The 24,623-nt window shown below is 30.5% G+C and overlaps 1 protein-coding gene across 1 annotated transcript in view; it reads left to right on the forward strand.

Moving 5' to 3' along the window:
* Positions 1–23,566, forward strand: part of LOC121128868 (sodium channel protein 1 brain) — a 244,362-nt gene extending 220,796 nt beyond the window's left edge. The window contains exons 22-35 of the mRNA XM_071893258.1: positions 12,099–12,288; positions 13,649–13,759; positions 15,137–15,239; positions 16,566–16,697; positions 16,904–17,204; positions 17,261–17,716; positions 19,190–19,344; positions 19,414–19,547; positions 19,631–19,824; positions 20,866–21,068; positions 21,131–21,403; positions 21,471–21,693; positions 21,763–21,902; positions 21,972–23,566. Coding sequence (XP_071749359.1) covers positions 12,099–12,288; positions 13,649–13,759; positions 15,137–15,239; positions 16,566–16,697; positions 16,904–17,204; positions 17,261–17,716; positions 19,190–19,344; positions 19,414–19,547; positions 19,631–19,824; positions 20,866–21,068; positions 21,131–21,403; positions 21,471–21,693; positions 21,763–21,902; positions 21,972–23,355 — 3,999 coding nt within the window. The 3' untranslated portion in view covers positions 23,356–23,566. The remainder of the gene's footprint in view (positions 1–12,098; positions 12,289–13,648; positions 13,760–15,136; positions 15,240–16,565; positions 16,698–16,903; positions 17,205–17,260; positions 17,717–19,189; positions 19,345–19,413; positions 19,548–19,630; positions 19,825–20,865; positions 21,069–21,130; positions 21,404–21,470; positions 21,694–21,762; positions 21,903–21,971) is intronic.
* Positions 23,567–24,623: the final 1,057 nt, after the last annotated feature.

The raw sequence follows: 24,623 nt of genomic DNA on the forward strand, positions 1-24,623 counted from the left end.
AAATTGAGTGTAGATTACATTTGTACTCTTAAGTGGAGTATCTTCAATTTCTATCAACGAATGATTCCCATTAACTCGTTGGATGTACAAAAATTGCAATTAAATTGGGCAAAATTGATCATCACAATGAAAGAATGAGAAATCTACTAATATTATTTGAAGAACCATATCGGGGACAATATAAAGCTTTTAACCCAATAAAGGTTTTAAAGTATAGACCATCCCACAATATATATATATTTGACTCAAATATGGTTATGAAATATTAGCCTAAAAAGTAAAAAAAAAGGTGGATTTTCTCCTTTTTATTATTAAACTTCAAGATTGTTTTTGTATTGATGCACCACATATTTTATTTTAAACATTCATATCATAAACTTATATTAACAATATTTAATTATTAATAATATAATTGCTTTCAAGTCCATTCTTATTCAGTCAAGGAATACTCTATTCATGGACTGCGCACTCTTTACTCACTTGTTTTTTGTTTTTTTAACCATCTTAAGACTATTTATTAAATTTTGTTATTCGTAGAAGAGTTGCGAAATGAAAAACATAATTCAAATTAAAGCAATTGTGAACTGAATGTCTTAAAGAACTTTTTTTGTCTATTAATTTTATATTATCTGAGTAATTTATATTAATAGAGCAAAGTTTGTCTGTTTGTCTGCCGGGACATAAGTTTGAAGTTAGAGATTTTTATCGTAGAACTGCGTGACTACTTCATCTAAGACTTGACAATGTAACAACGAGTGTGTCTTGCTATTTGAAAATAAAAAGGGTTTATTTAAAATAATCATAATTGTCATTCGTATGTTGGCTGCTCAAAAGTTGATAGTACATAGGGTAAATAGGGTGCGCGGGCTATCTATGCTCCCACTTCGGCGTGCTCTCTTGGACAAACGCGGGCACTTAGGCTACTATTTTTTTTTTGTCAGATAGCAGGACAAACTTGCACCAGTTGGAAAAAAATAGAAGCAATTAATGAATTTGTTGTTCCAAATATTGGAAAAGGCGCCGGGAGCAACAGAATAACAATTGCTTGAAACTTTAGGACTCAGTGAGACGTTGTTCATAGGGTTAGGAAGGAAATTTTTATGGCAGCAGAACTTTGTTCCATGGAACACCTCAAAAAAAAAAAAAAAAGTCTCAAAAGCCTCCAAGACAAATTTCGCGACTTCATCTCGCCGGAGTTTTGTCCTCCAAACCCACGAAATCTGAATCTGATTGATCTTTTTGTTTGTGGGTACGATCGAATGACACACCAACCGAACCTCCTACAACACACACTACAAACTTATCAGGCAGATCAAGAAGAAATTTCAGGATTTGACAAGGGAACACATGGTGAAGGCCGGATTGCACTTTCGGCCTCGTATAGAGACTACAATGGAGGATGGAGGTGATTTTATAAAATAAGATAAATCAGAATCAATCAACCTTTAGAATCTGATTTCATTTTTTTAATTGGAGAGAAAATAACGTTTTAAAAGAATCATTTTCGGGGCACAGATGGCTTGCGCACCCTATTTTAAAAACCCAAGACGGAATTACTAAAAACAATATATATAAATAAGTACTTTGGTATCTGCAGTTTTTAATATTTTTTTCTAATTTTTCTAATTTTTTATAATGTCTATACTTTTTCAATACATGTTTAAATTTGGGCAGAAATATAAAACAATATAATTTTTCAAATTGTACATACTATGAATGAGAGTAAAAAAGGCGTTGAGCAACTTTGAGTCAAAATTTAGCAAATAACTCGGAGCAAATACCGGATACTCACAGAAATAAATAATGTACCACTGGCTGTATGCAAGCCCCCTTTAGTGGTATATGGTGGTAGACTCGTAGACTCCTAATTACAGTTGTAAGTATATGTCCTATATTAAAAAGATCATGCAATTTTTTTATATCGTAATGGCGGTACTAGGAGATCTTGATATTTTTTACAATGTTACAAACTGTAAAAATTTGGATACCACAACCTTAGTACATTAATTATACGATGGTTTTAGTTAAATTATCTATGTCATTTTATTTATTTCATTCTTCTACAATTAGAAAAATTAGCCCTAAATGGGTAAAAAAATCTACGTACAGTTTTTTCATCTGATTTAAAAAAAGAATAAGTATGTCAAATTACCTACCCAAGAGAAACTTAAAAATAAAGTTTTAGATCTTTAACTCAATCACACTCTGACTTATGATCTCTTTTTAATGATGAATTGGATCAAAAAATGTCTTGAAGACCCTTGCATTGTAGTTTGTGACCACTCGTTTAATCATTATTGAAAGTTATTGAGTTATGGAACAAAACATTATTTATTTTATCGTACAAAAGTATGATTGATCATGACCATATTTTTTATTTAAATACATCTAAGATAATATCCTCTGATTTTGATATAAAAAATATCAGAAAAAGATCATATGAATATATGATTTTCGGAAAAAAGAATAATATGTAGGATTGGGAGATATGAGAAGTTTAATTAGTTCATAGTAATAATACTATATTATAAAATTTCAACATAAATAGTTTCTAGAGTTGTAATACTTGTCAGGTTAAGCAAATCTTGTCATTTTAATCCAATTAATTTGTTCTATTCATTCCCATAAATAGTTATTGTCAGGATATATTTTTTACTTAAAACCAAGGGTTTAACTAGATTATTTTAATAAATAAACAAATAAAAATCCTACATAAATAATTTTTTGTCTTTGTTGGCTGCGTAGTTTATGTACTTATAAATTTTTAAACCCATGGGCTCAGTGTTCATCTTGCATTATTCAGTGGGGGTCTAAATGCTTTGTGATGTGGTTGCAGAGGTTTTTAACCTGCTTGTTGGCCCTGCAGTTGTATAAAACAGTTTTGGGGCAGATATATTCTGATTTTGTTAGTAAATGGGAAGAAATTTTCCCAATGGCAAATTTCAATAATGACAATTTTATTCGGGGCAATTTTCTCATGGCAATTTTCCACTTACAATTTCCTCTAATGCAATTTTCCGTGCACGAAGCATTACTCCAAAAGAAACCATTAAACTTGGAATTTGAATTATGTGAATAAATTAAACTTCTTATATCGCGTATAAAGACCTTTAATCACCAAATTACACTGCATTAATTGGTTAGTTATTAAGATGGTAACTTAGTTTCATTGTTTATTATTTTATTTATACAACCAATGGTTTGGTTAATCCATTCGTTTGAGGTAATAAATAAATGATAACAATAGCTATTAGTGAGACTAACTATTACATGTGAATTGATTTAAAATCAGAATATGTACATAGATTAATGAGTATTAAATCTCTAAAAACCATCAAATGGGAAATAAAATTACATAATTTTATACTGGGTAGGACAGCAAAACGTTGAATCGAGAGATGGATGTAGAAATTCACTCAAATGACCACTTTCAATATCAATCACAGCCTTTACACGTAGTCTAAAGGTCATGCAGGAATTGATGACAAACTCAGCTGGAAAATTGTCACATGCAGCCACTATGGAGGACTTTAATGAGTCCACATTTGGGCGGGAGGTCTGTTGTTTTCCCTCTCCAAAGTGCCCCATATAAAAATGTCCAGTGGGCTCAAATCTGTTGTCGATGAGGGCCATATCTCTTTGGACCAGAATCGAGCCATGTTATCTGCGCAAAACTTTTATCACTTGGCGGAAATGTGACAGGGAGCACTGTCTTCAGCCATGGCAATATAGTGTACCTATGCACCTTATAGTATGCCTCCCGGCCTTTTTCTGTCCAGCATTGAAAAAGAACAGAGGCATGTTCATTCCATCAGAGGCCACAACGCCAAGGACCATTGTTTGGGTCGGATTTTTTTAAATATATATATTTGTGTTAATATAATGATCATTAATTAATATAATTAATACGAAAAAGAAAAAAGTGCAGAAGAACAATAATTAATTTACCATATGATATATTTAGTATATTAACAATTCCTATTGATCATACTATCATTTTAAATTGAATTAAAATATACAACCTTATATATCAATAAATTGATTAGCATTCTTCGACCAAATGCCCCATCTAGTCCTTTGGTGAAATTTTAATTCGGCAAATTGTCCTTTGACAAAAAAAACATAATCTGCCAAAAATCTGCTCACAATAATTTATGCATTTATCCAATGAGAGTTTGCAAGCTACCATCAAAACGTAAGGGCCCTCAAGACGCTTTTTGGTCAAATTTATTGTGAAAAAAAAAGAAAAGTTCTGATATTTTATTTTTGAATTTCCCAATAATAGGTTATTTGACATATGAAATTTTATTAAAATAAGACGGGGAAAAAAGTGTAAATTTTTCAATGAATGACTCGTCTACATAGATAATAAAGAAATTAAATAGTGGTTGTCTTAGTTGACGTAGAATATTAATGAGAGGCCTTCCAGTCTAAAAAAACATCTTTTATAAATATTTAGTAGTTATTTTGGAAAAAAAAGAAGGTTAATATGAACAAACATTTGAAGGTATCATATAGTTATAGATATATAAATTTGGAGTATTTCATAAGGTACAATTAATATTCATTATTCGTCAGATATTATTCGTAATATGTATACATATGTAATTAATCAAAATTAATTATGATGATAATTATAACATCAAATGGAAAAGAGGTCCTTTTTTATTCCTAATATGATCCATCCCCCCAAAACTAATTACTATACACACAAAGTAGGGTGGTTTTTTTCAAACCTTTTTCGAAATTCGATTACTGCTAGTTCGTAAAAGTTGTAATAAGTAAGAAATAAATTATTAACAATTTTATTTTCCTACGAGGTCATCTTTAGATGCCACTTCCCCTTCGAAGTTTGAAAGGAGACAAAATTTCTTTATTTCGTCATTAAAGATTAAAATCATTATTCTGCATTAATTAATTACGGTAGACATTGTTCCATTTTATATAAAATATAAATGATTTTTTTTTCTAAAGCTACCCTATGGAGCAAAAAGAGAAAATAATATTAAAAAAAATTAATATTTCCTTTCTAAAAATATAAAAAAATGACACACGTATACGCTGTTTTTTTCTTTATCTGTTCTATATGATAAAAAAAAAAAAATTATTTATTAAAAAATGTATATCAAAATTATTTAGTGAAATAACTAAATATGTCTTCTTAGTATCTAAAGTTACTGATGAGAGAGTTTTTGTATTTTTTCATAATTTGAACGAGATGTGCTACCAAAAGATGACCTTGAAAGGCAATACCATATTGCATAGATCATTTGCATACCATAATACAATTTTTCCGCACTAACCGTACAATGAAATTTGAGAAAACTTGAAAAAGTAACCCTTCTAATCCACAGGTCTTATTACCTTATTAATTTACATATTAAATGCATTTAAGTCTTGCATAAAAGTATTGGGATTTATTTTCTTCATTTTTTTTTCTTTTTTGGATATGATATAAAATAATAACACCAATTGATGATCCAAATCTATTTTTTTTCATGCATTTTCCGAATTAAATCAGGTTTTTGAGGTACGGTTTGTTTCAGTCATGTCCATCCTGAAACACGCTGTATTGCATGTCCTTCCCTCCCCCTAACTCACACCTCACAAATTATATAGTAAATGTATCCTTCCCATCCAAGGACCCAAACAACCAACCTCTAGCCACATAGTCACCATACATATTATAATACAAATCCATACATTATCATGAACGTAGAACATTCCTTACTTTTTCCTTCATCCATACATTCATATGTGATAGTACAAATCCATACATTATCATAAACGTAGAACATTCCTTACTTTTTCCTTCATCCATACATTCATATGGGATAGTGCATAACAAAACTTGGATTTATTATTATTAATAAATCACGCATACATTAAGGCTTTTGTTTAAATATTATTTTCGTCAGTCATGACACTTATTTTATAATGTAGATATATTATTGCTAAGGTATTTGAATTTTTCACAAAAAACAACCAACACAATCATTCACTTTGATGTATGTAGAATATTAGTGTTGTTTTGTATTCCGGTACACCATAATATTAGGGTGGAATTGGAGTACTCACGCATTTAATACAGTACTATGCATACTAAATAGTTATTAAAACCTCTACATGCAGCGTCATTAAATGATACAATCCAAGAAAGAAATATTAATTTCAAATGTTTATGTTTGAATAATTTTAAAATCCACCCCATTCCTAGAGACCGGGTATCAAAAATCCTTTGGATGCTCCTGTTAGTGCATTTTAATTGCGCCCTGAACGAAATATTTTTGTTTACTATTTTTAGTCGAAAAAGTATTTGAGGGCGGAACGGCTTTAAAAATATATGTATCGTGACAAAACTAGTATATTGTGGCATAACGTAATTTTACCTTAAACCATTTTGCCTTAAATTAATTTTACTTTAAGGATGTTTCCCTTCATATATGAGATTTATACGTCATTTTTGGATAAAATTGATGTTTCTTTGGAATTTTTTGGAATAATATTTAATATGTATTACTATAAAACGCATTATATGTTTTTAATGTTTTTCTAATGAAAAAATGATGGAATCATGCCCCAAAATTTCAATACATACATCAATAAAATCTCACCAGAGACAAAGTAGGTAATAAATTTAATATAATCAGAAACAGAAAAATAAATAAACACGGTAACAGTTCGAATAGAAAAAGTGATAATCACTTCTCCGTTAGTAATTCTTATTAGACATGACAGATTATTCATACAAGAAAATACTCACGAATTGACAAAGAAGCACGATATGAGGCAAGTTTATAATTCCATCATGATTCCAACTGAATAAAAACAAACATTTACTGCATTTTATAGAAATAAATATGATATATTTTAATTTAAAAAATTCAAAGGGAATATCAATTACAGCAAAAAATAACGACGTATAAAACTAATTTATATATGAATATTAAGGAGAAATATCCATAAGGCAAAATGGTTGAAGGCAAAATGTCCTGTGGTAAAATAGTTTGAGGTAAATTACCAGGCACCGTATACTGTACATATGAGAGGAACATAATTATGCAAAATTCCTACTTCACAATCTATAGACTGTGTGAAGTTAGTTTTGAAATCATTCACCATTTCCTTCACTACATAATACTCAATAAATGTTTTAAAATCCATAATTTGAATGTACGATCGGACGTACATTATAATCACTCATTTGAGTAGAGCCCTTGTACCGTAAGTACCTACCATATATGTATTTCAATGAGCTTGATCAATTTCTAGTAGTTTTCACTCGTCTTCTTGTACATAACTTTGATAAGTTGTAATTTTATGTCACCTAATTGTGTTATATTTTTTTTATGTGTTAAATATATTTATAAGTCAATGTTTATATTTATTTTTTTAAAGAGTAAAGTTTGCCAAAAGTTGGGGATGAATTTATATGGATTAATTTCTTCTATTTTTGTTTTGTTTTGTTAGGAATACTCTGTGAATGAAACACTAACTCTTATTTTCCTACCTTTTTTTTTTGACAAACTAGAGTTTACTTTTCTAAGGGGGTATGGAATTAAGATATTCCTTACACAATTGTTTTCATTCAATGATCCCTTATATATTATAATTAACATATTGTACTTCCCAAAAAAGATAGGAAAAAAAGCCTTATGATGTTCAAGAATAAACGAAAGGGGAAAATAGTTCGTGGTCCATGTATAAAGTATTCTTTGGCTAAATTCAAGACCCCAAGTTGCTTGTAAGCCTTAATTATTTGATTAATGGTGGAATAACTAACACATGGGCTAAAAAAGTCCAAGGCTTTACAAATAGATGGCGCTTTTGAAAAAATTTACCTATGTTTTCGTCAGTACCAAACTTCAATAGACAGAGCATGTCAAAATTTTATGACAATCTCTTCTCTAGTTTGTGACTTATTGTGGAGAGTCTGACGCTGCTTTTGTTATTTGCAAATGAACGGATGAAAAACATTTTTGTATTTTAATTTTACAGTACTTCTTGATGTGAAAAAATACTATTTAAACTCAACAATGGCTTGAATAGTATTATAAGGACTTTGCTCCATAAAGACAATAAAAAGAATAATAAAAAAAGAGCAAATTTGGAATGAAAAACAACAACAACTGTATTCTTATTTATGCCTTGGACTTTTCAGCCCATGTGCAACATATCAACAAGGCAGCAAATAAGTAATGATAGAATTCAACGTCTACTAAAGTTCTTTTAAACTTTCAACTGCTTAATTTAGGATCCTTACTCAAACTCGACGTCAAATTATATTGTCAATTTTACATTTCCTTATAAATGGACAAGATATTGATTTATCTTTTCAATTTTTGAAGTTTTTGTAGGAGTTTTGTACTTACTAAATAAAGGAATAAAAGTGATTTTGAAGATAGTTTAATTCTAAAAAAAAATCGTAATAATTAACCCATTTAAAACGCTTGTTACAGTGGTACAACTTAAAAAATGACTAATTTCAAACCTTTGTTCTTGTAAAACAAATGAGTGTACTTAATTAGAACTCTTAGATACTTAGTCTCAATTTATATTCCTTCTTTATTAATTTAAAAAAAAATTATTATCATTTATTCTATGAAGAGCGTAGGAAGACGAGGCAAACTATGTCCTTGCAATCAAGTAGGTTATTTTATACCATAATATTAAAAAAATACTTTGTGGTATTTAATACATTGTAGTAACATCTTATCTTTTGAAAAATTGATTACTCAAAAATATTGCTACAACTATGTGTTCCCTATCGTAGTTTCAATTTCTAAAATTTTAATTGTTGCATGAACGCAATGATCGGCATTAAACTATTTGATTTCCTGCTATTGAAATTTTATTGAATGTATTTTATGACAAATATTTCTTACAATTAACTTTAAACGAAGCACAAGACGAACTAGATACATGGTAAAATTTGTCTTCAGATGATTGTGATTCGTCAGATCAACATAATAAATCTTTTGGAACTCTAACAGTATTCATTACCCCTTCTACTGATGAAAGTATTACCCATGCGGGTTCTGTCGAAGAAGATAACGTGAATTTAGAAACCTTCCTGCTTCACAGCTTCATGCCAAATTTTTTTTATTGAAGTGTACATAAATAAAACCAATATAAATTGGGTTAAAAATATTTTTGAATATTTCTGGCTAAATTTATGTTTCTCTCGGAAGAGGTCAAAGAACATTTAGTAAAATCAACAAGAAACTATGCAATTCAAAGAGGTAACCCTGCTTTTGTAATAAATTCAAACAAAATGAATTGTTTATTCAGAATATTGTTAGTGTCAGGTTATTGCTCCATTCCACGTCGCCAATTATTTTGGCAATTGGAGCCAGATGTTTATAATGAAGCTAATTCAACATGGACAAGGCCAAATCCTTTAGATGAAATAATGAAGTATTTCCATGCAACAAACATTCCATTCCAAACATCAAACGATAAATTTGTAAAATTTCAGCCATTACCTCACAAATTAAAGGAAAATTTATCTAAATTTGGAGGAATTTTTAGCCCCAACTGATGTGTCAATTGACCAAGCTATGATTCCCTATTTGGGACGTCACCCATCAAAACAATTTATCAGAAGCAAGGCCATTCGGTGGCCGATACAAGGCTGATCTAAAGGGTTACGCCTTTGATAACTCATTATACCAAGGAAAATATGAAGCATACATCGAAAGCTACAATTAATATGGCTTAGGAGGGAGAGTTATTGTTAAGGCTTTGAAAAAAAAAAATCAAAAAAACGCGCCCTAACAAAAAGTTTTCATAATATTTTGATAACTTTCTTTCTTCGATAAAACTTTTGGAAAAATTTAATATGGGTCATGATAGAACAAAAGAAAAATAAGACTGGGGTTTTGCCAATTTACCAGTGTCAAGGCGTTCAAAAAGTTACTTACGGGTAACAAAGACCTTTTTAAAGACGCAAATTCCAGTATAGTAGTTATTAGGTGGAATGACAATAATATAGTTAACATTAGATCAACTAAATACGTTTTATTATGACTGAGGAAGACCGAGCATTTATTCAAAAATGTTCTCAAGAATATCACACAAAATAATTTAAAAATTTCAATTATACTTTTTTTAATAATTATTTTTAAATTTGTTCTTCTATCTATATTTACAAAATAAAACAGAAAACTATAATTACAAACTCATATGATTCTGTTGCCGTTTGTTGCAAGGACTCAATACACAAAATGATAGATATGCCGATGATTGTGTTCCTGCAACATTTGTTTTTGCTTTATATAATTTGCAAAAATATGACAATTAGGATTTATTTTAACCATTTAAGCATTAATTATGACACTTTTATCGAATATCAGAACAAAATTCGAAAAAAAAAAAAATATATTTCGGCGTAAATGGGTTAATAGTTAAATGATCCAATGAAAATGTTAAAAAGTTATTATTTATTGTTGGCAGTTTGAGTTCAAAAAAATTCTTTGAAATTATTATTAAATAATCTAAATTTTGAAGCAGGTAAATTTTCAAGAATTTACATAATTTGAAAATCTTTATTTATAAATAAATGATTACATTTATTCCTTTAACCCTGCAGCACCATACGTATTATTTTGGCCGCTGATAATTTTACTGGCAAGATTTTGACTGCAAGAAATTTTGCCTCTAGGAAATGTTGCTTTATGTGATACAATTTAGCTATAAGAAAAAAAAATATTATCCATATGATTCACTAATTATTTATCAATCATTGCTTAATGAATTTTATAGTTGGCCTTGTCCTTTTTTGATTTGAATGGAGTACATTCAGTCGATCATCCTTTTTTGGGATTTCAAATACAATCCCAAAATGGAAGAATTGCCTAAAAACCATGTAATGTTGTTTATAATTACAATTACGACAATTATTTTAGCCTTACAATTGCACAAAGTTCATATGAGTTGACAAAGACGAATGTCTCATGAGAAATAATGTTTTGTGCTACAACAGGTTGCGTGATTGAAGCTTGTGCTCGTCCTGATAGTATTAAATCTAATCGATAGTTCCATTTTTATTACTATTCATTAATTATTTCATCACAATTTTCCTTTTTTTAAATTTTTCTATAGCTTTATAATTAATGTGATAGTGATACAAAATTAAAGTTTGTACAAATAATTTAAAAGGGAATATATATGTCATGTGACAAAATCGGGTCGAGGCAAAATTGTCAGTGGCACAAATATAGGCAGCAATTATGTTGGCAATAAAATTACCGTTAACATTTCCTATATTTATTTGATGAGTTTTCCAATCTTCAGTTTAAATAATTTTTTGGCTCAAAGACTTCATGCATCTAATAGCAAATATATAATCCATGGATCGTTAAACTGAACAAAAAATGCAAATTTCTTACGTATGACCTTACAAGGTTGCAAACATAAAATAAATATCTAATTTCAATAGTACTTTATTTCATTTTTTGATAACCATCAGTCAGTAACTTTGGTTAATATAACCATTTTAATTTTGAAGTCTTTGACTGGTTAAAAAAAAAAAAAAAAACCAAAAAAACCTGGTTTTTTCCCTTAAAAAATTAGTAATGACTTCAATTTAACAACAAAATCAGAAAATTCTGTATTTTTCTAGCGGTTGTTATAGGGTTAAGGGTGTTTTAATATTAAATAAAAAAACTATAAATTTTTAAAAAATACTTAGATTTAGGTACATGTAATATTTCAGTATTTTAATTGTAACTAACATGAAGGAAGTTTTATTTATTTATTTTGTCTATAAAAATCACTTAACAAAAAAGAAAATAATAAATATTGGATACGATAAATAACTGTATACTGCTTATAAATTCTTCCAATTCATCAACATTAAAGAATGACTGGCTATGACTTTTTTATAGTGGAAAGTGAAGAAATAAATGATGTTTCTCTACACACATTCATTAAAATTAATATTTTGTTGTCTTACTTTAAAATTAATTAGACTTAGAATTCATTTCTTTAAATAATCAGTAGAACTTGAGTAGATTGATTGTTAACACACAAACTTCACACTTTTTGCTTCATCCAGTCTTTTTTAAATACAATTTCCCTCTCTTTATTTGTAATAGGAAGTCAAAGGTGAAAGCGGGTCTTTCGTTCAAGGCAAGCTCAACAAAATCAAGTCAAAATTATCCCATAAAAAGAAAAAAACAAAAGAGGCCATCAAGGCAAATCTTCTTGATGGTAGAAACAATGGCTCGTTACAATCTATTAATAAAGTAAATGGTCCCGTATTTCATTCTGAGCCGGATCTTCGAGGTAAGTTCCGTCTTTGTTCAATGCTCCTACGTAATTATACCCAATTGTATATACCTATTTTCAATTTATTATATTCCTTGTATATGTACTTAGAGCATTTTCACTGATTACCTAACACATTGTAAAAAAAAAACAAAGAAAAAAATCAAAAGCTACAACTAAATTGGAGGCATATACATTAGTGCAGTTTATTTTAAACTTTTTTTTGAATTTCGATTATGGAAAGTACGGAAAAGTTGTGACATGGAATGAAAGTTATCTATGCAAGATTTTATTGACCTACAAAGTCATTTTGAAGTCGCACATCTCAATAAAATTATGAAAAAAGATAAATACACTTTCGTATAAAATATAAATATTCAGACATTTTTTAAACCTATAAAAAGTGTTTAATAAAGTTTATTGTTATAACTTTCCTATGAAAAAGTTTTACTTTTATTGTATTTTGCATCTTCTCCTCCGAATACAAACAGAAAAGGGCACGAAATCAGTTGGTAGTTGGCCAATTCTTCCAACTATGGAATTATTATTGTATATTGGTTAATAACTGTTCACAGCTTAATATGAACTCATTCATATCCAACCAATCAATGTTACGAACACTGATTAGAGGAAAAGAGTAAGAAACTGCGACAGCTAACAACCAAATGCGGTGTATATTTTAATCTTTTTGTGCATGGCGTTACCTCGCTCATACAAAAATGTACTGTGTATTTCGTGGTCAGCCGTCGATACTTTTGCTTCTTTTTTCCTAATTGGTGTTCTGAACGTTGATTGGTTGAATTATAATTCAATCCTTTTAAACCGTGAACAACTATCAGCAATCATTTAATAATAGTTGAGAAAAATTGGCTAAAAATAAAATGATTTTTTTTTTTTGTTCTTTTCGGAGAAAGATTCTGTTAAACCATAAAGGTATAAACTTGAAGTATAACATCCTGTAAAATAACAACGCAGTGCAATTGTTAATTTAGGTCTTGCTCAAATCACTAATCAAGATAAATAATGTGTGTGTTCGATATAGATAAAATCTTTTTTTTATAACTAGGATTAAATTTTAAGTGTACAATTTAGAACATTAAGCAATACTTGCATAAGCATTTTAGGATCCAGAAAATTCTTCAGATTTTTTTATGACTCGTAAAATTTCGGGTACGCAATGCTGGTTTGGATCTAGGATATTTCAGAAAATATAAGTTTAATTATGCCGTACCTGGGTCAAATTCCCGTCCTATCTCTAGCTTTGAGTAGATAGTGTAGATATATGCACTAATAGATTTTGTTACAACATACATAAGGTTATTACATGTCACATTGAGATTTCTCAATAATAAAACCACAAATAAATTCATTTTTGTAGAAGATAGTTTTGAGCTTGTTGATGTTTCTCTCAAAAACTACTCTAAACACTCATCCCAAGAACTTGTTAGTGAAGAAATTTTGGATATCGAAGAGGAAGGGAATGAAGAAGGTACCTACATCGAATTACATACTTATAGCTCGATTTGCATTCATTTTACCATCTCTTTATTTAATCAACAAACATCCCTACATTTATTTTTATCACTTTTTATTCATTTATTTTTGTAATTTATAAAAATATGTACAATTCGTTAGGGGTAAAGTCCCTTAAAGAAAATTTCTAATCGGAAAAATTACCCTGGAGAAAATTGTCATAAAGAAAATGTCAAATCATTTACTTACAAAATCATAATACCTTGGCCCAAAAGTTGTTTTATCCAATAGCAGAGCCACCAAGTAGGTTAAAAACCATAGCTGCTACTTAAGAAACCATTTAGACTCATTATAAATCATTCAAGATCAACCTTGAGCCCATGGGATCTATTTAGAACAACGATTAGGACACCATGTATGTTTAAAAAAACTCCCTCAACTTCACAAACCATTTATGCTCCCTCTAAATACTTCAAAATAAATGACAGTCAAATGGGCCCATTAATGCTGCGGTAAAGACACTAATCAGGGTAAAACCCACCACCAATACTTCACAAAGCATTTAGGGCTCCTTCAAATACTTCAAAATGAACACCTATCCAATAGTTTTTAACCTGTTTGGTGTCTTTGTCGTAGACTTAATCAAAACATGGCCCTAGAATTCGTTTCGAAGTATTTCGAGGAGGCCTAAATACTTTGTGAGGATGCAGTGATGATTTTTAACCTGATTGGTGGCATTGCCATGGCGCAAAACAAATTTTGGGCCATGGCACTCTAATTTTGCAAGTAAATGACTGGAAAATGTCCCAATGACAATTTTTCACAATTACAATTTTCTTAATGAAAACTTTATACTCGCAATTTTCTCCGGATAATTTACCTAGAATCATACATTCATATGCCTTGAAAAATTATATTAACACAATACCTATATTTATATCGACTCATGCACGTACATATTTTGAATTTCACAATCAGGGGTGGTTTTAGCGTGTGGTTGATCCTTTTCTCTATAAAACTTCTGTTTTGAAATTTGAATATAATTTCAAACTTTATAAAGATAATTTGAATCCTATTATTTCAAATAATTGAAATATTTTTTTAAATCACCCAGTTAGTAACAAGATATTCATTTTTATTTTATTTAAAAAAAAATCGAATTTTATTTTTTAGAAAATAATATGAACTGACCAGTTATAATATTGTGCTACACGTACCACCCCTAAAACCGACACTGTCCACACTGCTTAACTACTGTCAAAAAATACAAATTATATCCATTCTCTTTCATGAATTACATTTGAATGAGGTTCTGATTATTATTATATACAATATATTATATTTAAAATATTGACTACTTTTTGATCTTTCTATCTCATCGTTATATTTATAGGTCATTTAAAAACACTGACTTTTGAAGAAGGCCTCAATGATGAAACGAGTGAGCATAAACAGAAAAAACCGGATCCTTGTTTTCCATATTTATGTACAAGATTGTAAGTATAATTATATCATGTGGCCCTTCAACACAAAAGCAAGAAATTTGATTTTTTATTTATTTATAAGTCTGAATTAAGTATGTACAATATTTTTAATCTTCAACTAATTAACAACCCCTCTATTCTGTATGGCTTTTTGTTTTCTTTCTTGGCCAACAAGGCTTATCTATATTTTAATTTAATAGTAATATGAAAATGAAGTTATTGAAATCAATGCACACACACACATATGCAAGATATTTATATTTTATCAAAGGGATAGAATAAACAAAACTCATGTATCTGAGCCTTTATTTATTTTGTCAAAAATATAATTAATTCTTTGACATACTAAACCAGCTGGGTAAATAATATTCTCCTTTAATTCAGAGTAATGGTTATGAAATCCTCTTTCTTTAAGTTATAAAAATAAATTACATACACTTATCATTTTGCATCAAATCGTCAGTGTTACTTGTTATCTTTTACGCTCTAATGATTATTGTATACATATTAGTTATATTATATATGTTCTCTCTTGAAGAAGATCTTTCAAATATATAACAGAATAATTAAAAATAGGAAAAACACCTTGAATGACGTCCGAGTGATCGATTTTACCTTCTTTAAGGAATAACAAGTGGGATTGCACTGGAATGGATTACGTTCCTCGGTCCTAAATAAGGACCGACACTAATACACAGCTGAATATTTCCAAGAGATATTCATGTCATTATTTTTATTGTATCTCGAAACTTTTCTTCCAAAAAGAAATAATAAAAAACCCCAAAATCATTAGAGAATTAGCCAATTCTTCCCAACTATGGAACTATTACCAAATTAAACCCTTTCACTTTTTAATAAGAGCATTCAATGCTAATATGATTGATCAGTGTAATTAAAAATAGTGGCACAAACTATTACTGTGCATGAAAGATACTTGGTTTTTTTCTGAACTTATTCAATTAGTAAAATAAGGTGTACTTTACTAGCATAATATGCCTTGTAGAGGGCGTTTAAAATTTTAATGACTAATACACCCTTATTTAATATGCAAATAAGCAATACCCTATAGTTTAGAGCAGAGATTCCAAACTGGTCTCTACAGTGAAGCTCACATAAGTATTTATACAGTTGTAGAAAATATGACTTATTATAGTTGGAACTTTAATAGGACCAGTCCTAAGACTGGATTGGCCCGAATATATAAGGACCGATACAATACCACCGTGTATAAATTATATCTATGTATCAATTGAAATATATTAGAAATTTGTATATTTTATTTTATTTGTAATTTGTAATTATATAGATCCAAATCCCAATAATCTATTACTTTTTCAGATTACCCTGCTATACATGCTTTGAAGAGTCGTGGATAGGCATGAAATGGTATCTCATACGCCAGGTTATACACGATATTGTAGATAATCCCTTTTTTGAATGGACAATCCTTTTATTAATATTTGCATCAAGGTAAGCTTTAAAATTGTGATTGCTTTACAATACCCCAATATCTCACAGATGTTGGTTCTACATACTTTATTATTAACATACAGTACTGTACACATTATCCCTATTCAATATTATCGTACAACCATACATTTATTGAGCCTTATGTCGCAGCTCTTTTCCTCGTGGTATCTAATGATTTTAACTCAGTGTTCTTTCATATTATGTAGTTTATCCCTATGTTTCGAGGACATCAACCTTCAGGACAACGATGACCTCATGTTTATACTTCGAATAGTCAACATGGTCTTTGCCATTCTTTTCACCATTGAAATGTTACTCAAATGGATAGCTTTTGGGCTATGGAAATATTTTACTTCTATGTGGACTTGTCTCGACTTTATCATTGTACTCGTTTCTATTCTTAGTCTTGCCATCGATGGGAGTGCTAATTTAACATCTTTAAGATCACTTCGGACGCTTAGAGCTCTAAGACCTCTAAGAGCTATCTCAAGGTGGCAAGGAATGAAAGTAAAATAATACTTTTTATTCATGAGAGCGAATCATTTATATATATATATTTTTAGATTGTTGTAAATGCTTTAATGTATGCCATCCCGTCCATTTTTAATGTACTTCTCGTCTGCCTCGTATTTTGGCTTATATTTTCTATAATGGGAGTACAAATTTTTGGAGGCAAGTTCTACAAATGTCTAGACGAACAAGGAGAGAGGCTTAATATTTCTGTAGTGAATGATCGCTGGGACTGTATATCACAAAATTACTCCTGGGTCAATTCTAAAATTACCTTTGATCATGTGGGGCACGCTTATCTGGCTCTTTTTCAAGTGGCCACCTTTGAAGGATGGATGGAAGTAATGGCAGATGCTGTGGACATTCGAGAAGTGGATCAGCAACCCTCATGGGAAGCGAGTATCTATAATTACTTTTATTTCGTTATTTTTATTGTTTGCGGGAGTTTCTTCACGTTGAATCTATTTATTGGTGTCATTATCGATAATTTTAATGCACTGAAAAAGAAGGTGAGTGAGACTACAAGTTTTAAGGTCACTGATGGACGCAAAGGAAGAGTCTTTACTACTTTTTAGCTGTGTACGATTTTTAATTAAGCAATGTTATTATATATTAACACAATCTCTTAAAAATTAGGAAGCTAAATGAAGGTGGGAATGCTTATATTATTCGAATTCTGAGTTCAATGTTGTTAGTTTTATTTAGTCATATATTAACATGATTTGTATACGAATATATTTGAATCTGCTCTTCACATACTGCAAAAACCATTGGAGTCGCCAGTTCCTTTGGGCCCACAAAAAGTTTCTGAAGCCCTCCAAAATTTTTATCATATCTTATATATAAGTCTGTTTTTAGTTTTGTCACAAATGGAATACAAAATGGTGCAACAGATCAGTCTAAAATTTAGCAAGTAGACGTATAAAATAACCAAGCATTTTCCCCTAATATTTTTTGGGCCTCCAAGGTCATTATTAGCCTATTTTTGACCAAAATAAGACAAAATTTTCCTTCTCTCTTTCTACATCCCTCTTATCTTCTCTCTTTGTATTTTTCAACATCCCTCACTCTGTTTCTTCTCTTCTACCTTCATTCTTTGTTTCTATTCATCCCTGCAACGCAGGCCCCCTCTGCTAGTATATATATATAAAGTAAAAACTATTTATATTAGTAATTATACAACAGTGTTGATAATATTTTGCCTAAGGTCCTCCCCCCCCACCAATCATGAAAGCTAGCAACGGCCCTCTTTAGAACAAAACAAAAACAGAAATAAAGCATAACCCTTATTTATTTTTAAAGTTGTACCTTTACTCCTTTTTTTGAAGAAGTACCTAAATTTTGCTTCTTCCTTCTGACTCTCCCTTTCATTTTATTTCATAAAAATAGAAAGTTTCCATTATATATGTGTACACCAAAATTATTCCGTGGAAAATTGTAAAAAATCAAATGGAACGACGTTGCTTAATAGACAACGCACTCTGTAGAAATTATTCTTTTGACCACAATGTGCGTAGGTTCCCATCTCGGTCGGTCCTAGAGAAGGAAATATACTTAATGTATATGGACTTCAAAGTCAATTCAGATGAAGCAAATGTAATAATAAAATTTTACTTATACTTAGTTTTGTTAATTCAGTCCAGTCTTGGGATCGGTCCTTAAGACTGTTGATCCTTCGGACTGTGAGTAATAGAAGTGATTAAAAATTGAAGAAATGAAGTTGAGAAACGTCATCATGGACTGCACTTTATTAGTTTTAGAACTGATATGCAGTATTGAACTAGGCAGGATGGTAGTTCTCAATCCTAAATAATGATTGACATAACAATACTTATACTTAATCATCTGACAAATTAAAGAAACATTTAAAAAAATCGTAAACAGCTAAAAAGAGGAAAGGTGAGTTTTTTTGTGCCTGCCAGAGATCGACCATTATATATATCTAAGTATATCAATTGATTTTTGTAAACAAAATAATGCAGTATGAGGGTGGAGTGCTTGAAATGTTTTTGACAGAATCTCAGAAGAACTATTACACTGCCATGAAGAAACTGGGTCGGAAAAAACCTCAAAAAGTTATCAAACGCCCTAGTAATGAATTACACGCGTTATTCTATGATATATCCTTATCTCGGAGGTAATTGTATTTTCAAACAGTGGTTATATATTTTCTTACACGACAATTATCCCCCCTCCCCCTCTCTAGATTTGAAATAGCCATTTTTATACTCATTTTCTTAAATATGGTGAGTATGGGAATTGAGCACTATGGTCAATCCAGGATTGTAACATTCACTTTGGAGATTTGCAATGCTCTCTTTACAACTATATTTAGTCTAGGTAATCTATTAACACACATCCTATGTTTTTAAATTTAAGGCAATGACATCCCTTGCTCAAAAATATATTTTTTTCTTTCACAGAAGCCATAGTTAAAATAATTGGACTTCGTTTTCAATATTTCACTGCCGGGTGGAACTTGTTTGATTTTATTTTAGTCATCGCTAGTGTTGTTGGAATTGTAATGGAGGACCTAATGACGGATTTTCCCGTTTCTCCAACTTTATTACGAGTAGTTCGTGTTTTTCGAATCGGAAGAATTTTAAGACTTATAAAAGTATATCTCCCTTTCATAATTAATCACAGTAGTCAACACATTTTTGTTCTTGAATTGAGATGTTTTGTTCAGTACCAGATAATTTTGCCTAAAACCATTTTGCTTTATGACATGTTACATCAAGAATATTTCACCTTAATATATAAATAAAAGAAGCATATTCATCATTGTTTATTTTGGGTTGAAATCCAAATATGTAATATTTATTACTACAAAATACATTAGTTATTTGTTTTATGTTGGAATAATGATAGAATTATGCTTCATATTATGCTTATTCGTCAAGCATTGATTCTTATCTGGCATGAATAATCAATCATGTCTAATGATAATTACCAATGGAGTAGTAATTACCTATTCTTCGTTTCAAACCGTTACCTTGCATATTCATTTTGTCTTTCTTATTCCGGTTCGAATTCATTACATAGTAAGGTTTTTTCGGTGTATGCATTGAAATTTTGGAGAATGAGTCCATCCTTTTTCCAACAGAAAACAACCATTCAATGCGTTTTATAGCAATACACATTACAAATATTGATTAAAACATTCCAAGAGGAGATCAATTTTTAAAAAAATAACGAAAATACAAGTATAAATCTAATTTGTTTATATATTAAGGCGAAATATCCTTGAGGATAAATGGCTTTAAGACTATAAGTCCTGAGGCGAATTAGTTTACGACAAAATATAATGATGCAAAATTACCTACAGCCAGCTTATTCCTCATTGTTTTTACTTCGAAAAACATAAAATTGACTTTTATAGCCCAGAACTTATTATTTTGTAGCTTACTGAGATTAACATTTTATTTACATCAATAAATTTTTGATAGCTTAATAAGGATTAAAAGAATATTTTTTCAAGCAACAAATCTTTAAGAACTAAAAAAATAATTTTTTAAAAGGTTTTTTTTTTTAATTATGAAGCTTTATACCTTTAATTTAAAAAAAAAAACTAAAATCATTAAACTTTGCAAAGAAAGAGTTCATTTTAAGTCATGTTTCATTTTGCAATGCACACTTTTTTTCTCCTGTGTCATAGGCTGCCAAAGGAATCCGAAAACTACTATTTGCATTAATGGTATCGCTTCCAGCTTTGTTTAATATTGGAGCACTTTTGGCTCTCATAACGTTTATATACGCCATCATTGGAATGACCCTCTTTGGTCATGTTAAACATCAAGGAGCACTTAACGATCAAGTCAATTTTGAAACATTTGGTAGATCAATGCAAGTCTTATTTCGGTATGACATATTTATTCTTATTAAAACTATGGTTTAACATTTCTCCTTACTTTCCAAAATAGTTTGGTCACTTCAGCAGGCTGGAATGATGTATTGGAGCCTCTTCTTGTGAGCCCTCCAGACTGTGATCCAAATTACAAAAGTCTTCCAAATGGTAACTGTGGACATCCCCTTATAGCGATTGTTTATTTTGTTTCTTTCATCATCATAAATTTCATGATTGTTATAAACATGTACATTGCCATTATTCTTGAAAATTTCAATCAAGCTCATCAGGAGGAGGAAATCGGTATTGTGGAGGAAGATTTGGAAATGTTTTACACGAAATGGTCAAAGTAAGGATATATTTCCGTCAGGCTTCGTTCTTATTTTTTTATTATAAAACTATGCCTTCTATTCCAGATATGATCCTCATGCGACACAGTTCATCAATTTTGCACAAATATCTGATTTTATTGCAAGTTTAGACTCTCCTCTAGGAATTTCAAAACCGAATACACTAGCTCTAGTTAGCTTCAATTTACCCATTGCAAAGGGTGATAAGATTCATTGTCTTGATGTACTGCACTCACTCACCAAGTACACATTGGGTTTTGTTGACGATGGCTCTGATGACTTTAAAAAAGTAAATATCCTCATAATTAAAAGAAACCCGATTTTAGTAGAGCTATTTGTACCTTTTAATCCCTTCTAGCTGACAAGTCAAATGGACGAAAAATTTAAAAAGCAATTTCCAACTCGTAAAGAATTAGAAATCGTTTCTTCCACAAGAGAATGGAAAAATCAGGATAATGCATCTCGTATTCTACAGCGGTTCTTTAAATATTATGTCAGGTCAGTTCAAAATACTGAGTCAGAGAAATTAATTGTATTTTTATAATAATAAATATTTATAACTTTCAGGGATGGCCACTCCTTTGGAGAGAGAATCGATACTCAAACACAAACCGTGTCTTCTTCGAAATGCGTCAAAAGATCAGATACAAAACGCAGTCTGGGAGACATGCCAGATATGCCTAGTTCATCTGGAGGAGGAGCAACTCCAAAAAAATCAAACTTTTATATCGATGAACAAAGTGATAATCTTGAGTGGAGGACGCATTCGTTACCTTCGTTAGGAGCGGGCCCTGTGAGTTGTTCCGAGCTGGATTCCTCAGGAGATGATCCTCCAATTTCAAAAAGGGAGAATAAGCCATATAGAAAAATTTTGAGGAAACAAGATAAAAAAGATATCTGCATATCAGATGAGGAAGATATGGAGGAAGAGGGGGCGATCGATGATGAAAATGAGGTTTTTCCGATAAGAGAAGAAAATATTATGGAGCATCATCATCAAGTAGAGTTTCATCAGCCTCAGATCTATCCTTCAAACTGGGGCCATCGGCCCCCTCCTCCGACGAGTCCTCATTACCGATTAGACGAATCTTCAGAAGATTATTATCATAGATTTCCAATGGAGCATCCTCCACGACCACGCATTCCTCCTTACCATTACCCTCCAACATCACCTCCAATCATTCTTCAAGGTGACATCCGATCATCTCAGAGAGTACATGTGAGCTCTTCTATCAGAGGATGCTCTCGCAATGAATCAGAAAAATTACCCTATATTGTTAACTCTAACCCACCTCCTTGCACAACATTAGCCCACGAATTAGAGACTAATCCTACAATGCAACCTATAAATATGAATTGTATCAGACGTGTTATACCCTCAGTTCCCCCTTCTTGTTCCTCACAGCATTCCACTATACTAAAACGTTACTCAAATCCCATACATACCTATGATGAACCTGGTTGTTCCTACGAAGAGTTTGTCCGAGGTAGTTCGCCACCCTATACAAAGTTTAAGACTCCGTCTGTCATGTATCCTACTCATCCTCCACGAGGAGGCTCTTCCTCCACAACTAAATCATCACAGAACAAACAACCTCAGCAGGAGTTAAAGTACGTCATAACGGAATCCGAGTACAAGAAAAAGGCAGAGGAGCATGACACCAGAATCAAAAGGTCACGTGATGATCCTACATCCACCCTCAAAAAAATATCACCCAAACAAAGTATTAAAAAATCCATCTTCACCCCTTCCAAGAAATCTTCTTCTAGACGTACGGAACCAACTCGACAAACCATTCGTAGACAGGCTCGTACGAACACAATGCCCAAAGACACTCATGAAAAAAGTGCAGAATCTACGAGCGATGCCTTTGACGATGAAGGTCTCTTTCATTTTGATGATAAAGAGTTAAAGTTCATCGAGGATAAGACCAATTGTCCAAAGAAATAATAATTAATTAACGCATCGCCAACTACCTACTATCATTTATATTTATTAATATAGACATATATCTATCAATCTATATTTAAAGTTACGTTTTTACGGGTATCACGTGTATTGTTGATTTTTGACATTTTTTTCACTTTTTTTTTTGTTACAAAGTGTATCAGTATTGTTATTAGAAGAGAAATTTTAATAAACAGCATTATTATCCCTTCAATATATTTCCAAAAAGTAAAAGCAGTCATTGGTATCATTTTAAATTGATGTATTTTAGAGCTGTAAAAAATGAGACAGAATAGACAATTACTGTTCAGGTTGTCAACTACAAAAAACATACAGGCTACAAAATTTTGAGGATTTACAAACTGGAAATAGGAAACGACCTATTGTTTAGAGTGCGGTTATTTTGACGGGAGTGCAAAAGAAATTTCTAATATTTATGAAATAAATATTAGAAATTCAAGCTTTTACAGAAAGTTCAACTGTTAATTTTTTTCATTATGTATTATAATTATTTAAAATAACCGATCCATTATGAAACAAAGATTTATCACATATACATAACACTGAAAAATGAGGTAACTCCAAATCCTACTTAACTTTTATTAAAAAAAAATAATCAAATGTAAAATTTTGAAATAATTTCTTTTTTTTATTTGCATATAATTTGCTTTTCGTTTCATACACATTTTTTAGCAAATATAATGAAGTCTTTTGATGTAATTTGATTGAAAATAAACTATTGAGTGGGCGGCTATTACTGCATGACTATTTTGGATAATTGATTTCCTCTTGCACGTTTGAAGAAATATACTTAGATAACACAAGATAACAATTAAGGGGTCAAAATTTTTTGACACATCAGGTTTCAGAAATATTTGGAGCTATTAGTAGGATTAAAAAAAAACTGATGAATATAAAATGTTTTTTACGGTCATAAAAGTGTTTTATTGATTCTGTATCTTGTTTTAAACTCCTTATATTTCTTTTTTAGGGTGAAAAAGGAGGAAAACGATACTCATCTTCAGATCCTTATTACTTATTCATAGGGGTTTAAAAAAATCATTGCTTATACTATAGAAAAATATTATATTTTTATTTAAAAAATAATCATTATTCAAAACATATCCATCTTAAAGGATTTTTGTTTGATTTTGTATTTTGTGAGTGATTATATATTCTTTATGTGGTTGTATTAGCAGAACAAAAAAATATCTTAATATTGTCTATGATTTTAAAGTATTTACCAAGACATCATACCCAGCAATAAGTAA

This window comes from Lepeophtheirus salmonis, chromosome 14 (assembly GCF_016086655.4).
Source record: "Lepeophtheirus salmonis chromosome 14, UVic_Lsal_1.4, whole genome shotgun sequence".
Classification (NCBI taxonomy): Eukaryota; Metazoa; Arthropoda; class Copepoda; order Siphonostomatoida; family Caligidae; genus Lepeophtheirus; species Lepeophtheirus salmonis.